The sequence below is a fragment of the Bombus affinis genome, unplaced genomic scaffold (assembly GCF_024516045.1).
Source record: "Bombus affinis isolate iyBomAffi1 unplaced genomic scaffold, iyBomAffi1.2 ctg00000078.1, whole genome shotgun sequence".
Classification (NCBI taxonomy): domain Eukaryota; kingdom Metazoa; phylum Arthropoda; class Insecta; order Hymenoptera; family Apidae; genus Bombus; species Bombus affinis.
This window is the reverse complement of record NW_026108827.1, coordinates 376,168-381,616: the sequence shown is the minus strand read 5'-3', so window position 1 is coordinate 381,616 and position 5,449 is coordinate 376,168. Positions and strand designations below refer to the sequence as shown.

Genomic DNA, 5,449 nt, shown 5'->3' with positions numbered 1-5,449 from the left:
AAACCTGTCTGGACCTACGGAATCCAACTATGGGGAACAGCAAGTAATTCCAACATTGAAATACTCCAACGCTTCCAATCGAAAACGCTAAGATCCCTATCAAATGCACCCTGGTATGTTACCAACGAAACAATCCACCGTGACCTCAAGATACCTACAGTCAAAGATGAAATACACAAGTCCAGAAGCAGATATAACACAAGAGTCAACAACCACCACAACCCACTAGTCACCCAACTACTGGACACGACGGACCGATCTACAGTTATCATATTTTATATCAAATTAGAAGGGACCTTTAAAAAATTGCATGCAACAACACACTTACAGGAACTCTTGATTTAGTTTTTCTACATGCCTGATTATGTCTTTATATGTATATGTCAATTCAAATTTATTTTCTTAAAAGTCCCTTAATGAAAAACTAACACTTCATACTAACTTAGAACTTTTGAGTTCTTAGAATATTCTGATTTAGTCACTGGCTGTACAATAAATTCATTTACAGATATTATATTTCCACCAAGAGCTAGTTTTATTATGAGCCTTCCTGCATCATCATCGAATCCTTCTATTTGACCATAATTATTACTTTGTTTTCCAGCTATAATTTTCACAAATGTTCCTTTCTCGATTTTAACTTCTTCCTCTTCTTTTTTGGAATCTGTATTTTTGGTATCTGTAGTTTCATACCTTTTGGTCGTAATTCTGGTATGACAGCTGCTACTAATCTGTAATAGTTAGAATAAACGATTGTGAAATAAAAAATGATGTTCTCTGTTTACTTTCCAATAAGTGATGTATTAAACACATATAATTAATTTAATCTAGAGTAAAATTCATACTTTTCATTTCAACCAATTCCCTTTCCTGGTTGCCATCCCATTCCCTGTAACATTGCTACACCAAAAGCATCAATAGGAATTTTTTCATAACCTTCTAACGTAGACTGAAAAATAAAAAACAATATTTATAATATGCAAATGTAATACATCTGTGCATTGCACATCAATATGTTGATAACGTACCTGTTCTTTGCCTCTTAATGATTCATCTTCTACTAAAGGTAAAGTTAAATCATTTGTTTTAGTTTCATGTTCATTCTTTGACTTAAGTTCCTCAATGATTTCTTCCGCCGCTTGCTCTTCTAAAGTAACAACTTTATTTTCACTATCTTCAACTGGCTCTTTCTTTATTGATATTATTGGCGATGCTTTTCCATTAGATAGCTTTGATTTTGCCTCGTTAACACTAGCGTCTCCTACCTTTTCCTTATCTGCCTTCGGAAGGAAAATGTCTGCATCTATTTTATTAAGAATTCTATCATGCCAGGTTTTTGAACCTAGTAATGGAATAATTAGAGGTTCATCCTTTTTTTCTTCCTCACTGAAATAAAAAAATTGTTTTCAAATATATATATTCCGCTATTGGTGATTTTTATAGGTTAGGTTGAGGTTATATGTTTCTTGATTATAAATTTTACTTTTTGAACTCACCCTATTACTTTAATACCTTTCTCATCAAGGCATTCTATGTAATCAACTTTCTTTTTTTCTTGTGGAATAGCATTTTTTCTTAATAGATTTCTTAATAGATTTTGCAAAACCGAAGGAAATCTTCTTTCCTTCTTCTGCCATTTGTTTGTTATTTTAACACTGACTTATAGATCAATACACATGTATATACTAGACATAAAGATTGATGTCACTTGAAACTATGTACATGAATCTAATATCTTATTATACTTTATTAATCTACTCACAATTACTTGCACATTACTAAAATTTCATTCCGACAATATATCAAGCGCCTGAATAAGTGACATTAAAGTAAACATATATGAGAGAGGAAATAAGAAGAACTGACGCCTATGGTTTTCTATGTTACAGAGCTAGTGCTGCACCATACGGCCAAATGCCGAAAGTGGCTAGGATATCCCAGAGAGAGTAGTGCTGCACCATGCAGTCAAATGCCGAAGGTGGCTTATGCTAGTATATACCTGTCTATACGTTTCAATCAGAAAATCCATATTATGTGTTCATGTGCAAGTTCACATTTCCTTAGGAGCTGTATTTTGATAGATTTAAGCTTCTAATGGAGCATTTTAAACGTATAGAGTATACTATGAAGTAGAGTGCGGATCATTTTATATTCATAGAAAATTTGAATGTATGGAAATGTACAAAATGCTCATGATATGCAAAAATATGCAAAATATTCAAAGTAAACCAATCATCAAAAAGTTTAAAAGGTGAAACAAATTTCTTTAATAACACCTAGATTAATTTTTATTTGTTAACGATCTACATTCTACTACGCTTTTAATTCTACCCTAGTTTATGCACCATAGCGCATGACAGCGCTATTATGTCCTTTACAATTTATTCAAGATCATTCTATTTTCAGATCAGACTCTCTATTTTTCTTTTTGCATCCTGCAAATTACCGTATAGAGATGTAAAACGAAAGCTATTGCTCGTTAAAATTTGACGTACTTTTGTTTTCATGAAAATATACATATGTTGAATTAAATAAACTAAACTATTGATAATCACATTGAAAGTATATATATTTATATATAACTTAGATTTCACAGATTATTTCGATATTGAAGTACTTCTTATGTATTAACGAAGAAGATAAAACATACTAATACAAGCATAATTCAACTGAGCGATTATGATAATGTTAATGCGCATCTCCGAACGTGCAGAGGATAAATGAGCAGGTAAGTTGCTCCCATCACTTTCTCCTTTGTTTCATGCAACTGTAACTCTTAGAATGTAATGTATAAATGTATATAACTATCCTTAACCGCATTGAGGAAATGATGATAGACACAATTACTTGTTTGTCAGTTGAAGATCTTTTCTTTCCTCTTACTACATATTTATGTACTCTTAACTTGTCCTTTTAGCAATACTATCGCTCGTTTGTTCTACAGTTTTCAGAATTCTACCTTTTAGCGTTCTACACACGATCGGAGCGTAAATGTGCCCGTAGTCTGCCTGTTCCTATAAGCTACTTTAAACGATCATCTTTGATTGTGTTGGCTCGTAGATCATAGAGGAAGCCATTTACCTATCTTTCGGAACAAGAACTACAGTTAAAAACAGCGACCAATTGAGAACAGTAGTTAAGTCCGCGAGTAGAGGGGTGAGCGTGTTTTAGCGGCGACAACAGCACACGGTATGCAGATACGAAGCCGGGGTAAACCGGGAAGCCGTAGTTCACGGACCGTAGTAAGCGTGGTAACTCTAAACAGTCAACGACATTTGAAAGCCGGCCGCGCTCTGGAATTCAGGTAAATTTACCTCTTTTTCGTCTTAAATTTTCATTGACATTTCTCTGCTTATAGATTATTATACGGTTAGAAATGACATGTTTTTGGAGATATCGAGGAATGGTACTTTTAAGTAATTTTGATTTTCATCACTCATAAATTGAACCGAGGAAATTCCATCGATTTATTTACCGGCTGTTAAAAAGTTTTAATGAAATGGGACAAATGGTAATTAGTTGCGAAAATAAGGACAGTTGTGCCAGAGTTACAGTGTTTGCCTTTAATTTCAATTAACTGTACAGCCTGAACGTGGAGATTTTGTTCCTATGTAAATGATGAGATATACGACACACTGGACCGGTTTCTCGATAGTTAACGTCTAAATGGTTAAATTAGGGAATGCTTTAACAAAGTTGATTCAAACATTTGATGAAAAACCCATAATTTACCTTTCTTAGAAATAGTCTTATACTCTTATATATCTTTTATACATTTTTCTTATATATAGAAATCTAACATTTATCAAATATGTGACAATTTCTACTGCAATCAAACATCTTATTTACTCTACGTAATGAAGCTAAGTTTAATTAACTTTCCTCAGTATCTTACATCACCAGTCACGCTCTCGATCCCGCTAGCTAGGCAATAAATCATCAAAAGTCGAGTTACAATTACGTTCTTATCCTACTTCAGAACCCCTCACCTATCCGTTATCCAATTTCCTCTTCGAAATCCCATCGTGAAACCGACAATTAACTACTGTTCATCAGCATACGTACAGTTGACGGAATCGACATAATGAGACAGCGGAGTTAAATGTTAAAAAGTTTGCATATTTTATAATTTGAATGGCGTAAGGGAAAATAAGATGTTTGATTCGCCTAAGATCGTTTCATCCTGTATGGCACCAACATTTCATAAAATATTATATAACACAATTTGGAAAACAGGGTTGAGAATCATAGTGGTGTAAGTTAGGCCATTGCCAGTTTTCATCAAATAATCTTCTGTGTTTATTACCGTAAAAATAGATTACATCTGTTCAAACCGTGGAAACAGAAATGGTAGAGAATAAAGTTACGACTTAATCGGTTCTGAAACCAAAGGGAAGATATGTTTGAGAGTAAAAATGAATTCAAACATTCGGAATTACGACTTAAACCACTATGACATTGAATTTGTCGTATGAAACCTACGCGTTGGGGAACGTGTTGAGGATGTCCCGAAACGTAGTTACAAATTAAGACAGGTCCGCGAGGCTAACTGTAAAAGAGCGAGCGTAACTGTGCGGAGTCGATGTTAACGGAGAAGATCTTCCTGCCGAAGATTTGTTCCGCTATGTCTAGACGTTCTATCCTTTGTTTCCTCGTTGCATTTTTTTACCTTCATTTTATCGCCACGAACAATGTTGCTCGTCGTGCTCTTAACCGTGCAACAGTCGGACAAAAACCCGTTCTACCTCGTATATAGCGTTCTGTTCGACACGGTCCACGAACTTACGGACAGATTTTTCGCGATTAAAAGAACAAGATAAGACAATTTCACGGTGATCTTATTGTTGTATATGTATACGGAAGTCCCATGGTTGTCGAAGTTTGTGCAGTAATTCTTCTTTCTCTTTCTCTTTTAATTATCGCTTTTGCAGAAGAATGACCGTGGTGTAGAACATGATTGATGTTGATGGTGTAGTAATGGGCGGTGATGCTTCAAACGTATATAATACACTTGAGTTGTATCAAGCATGTTTTTACAACTTTGAGTCGGTTCTACGTGTTCTTATGTTATTGTAACGATTAAGTTACCATAAATATAGCAGTTTTCCCAATGTATCCACGCGTCGAGAGAAGCCATATCACGTAAAACATACATTTCCGTATAATGTTGTACAAATAACAGTCTAAGAAGAGTAGACACTCTTTATTACGATCATACATGTATATTGAAAATATAGCGATCGTTGCAACGTTATGAAAAATTATTGCAATGAAAAATTTTGACGGTGGATACGTATCGTTAGCAGATGATTCACAAGTTTCGAATCGTCTGACGGTACTGGTGCGTTGAACTTTCAGTGGTTGGGCGCGTACGCGTGTCGGGTCGAATTCTAGTTCGATTTCGCGGGAGGTTCGATTTCGCTATGGTAAATGTAGTCGAGTGAACAAT

The 5,449-nt window shown here is 34.8% G+C and overlaps 1 protein-coding gene across 1 annotated transcript; it reads right to left on the bottom strand.

Moving 5' to 3' along the window:
• Nucleotides 1-511: 511 nt before the first annotated feature.
• LOC126927208 (uncharacterized) lies at nt 512-5,029 on the bottom strand. The gene is made up of 4 exons (XM_050743482.1): nt 5,010-5,029; nt 1,029-1,386; nt 846-949; nt 512-731 (listed from the first exon to the last, which is right to left on the bottom strand). The coding sequence occupies exons 1-3, from the start codon at nt 5,027-5,029 to the stop codon at nt 854-856; spliced, it is 474 nt and encodes a 157-aa protein (XP_050599439.1). The 3' UTR covers nt 512-731; nt 846-853.
• Nucleotides 5,030-5,449: the final 420 nt, after the last annotated feature.

Coding starts and splice junctions, on each gene's coding strand:
- LOC126927208 (XM_050743482.1), bottom strand. CDS start 5,029: ATGCTTGATACAACTCAAGT. Junction 1,387..5,009: donor ATGCTTGATACAACTCAAGT/GTATTATATACG, acceptor TTTTTATTTCAG/TGAGGAAGAAAAAAAGGATG. Junction 950..1,028: donor CATTAAGAGGCAAAGAACAG/GTACGTTATCAA, acceptor TTTATTTTTCAG/TCTACGTTAGAAGGTTATGA.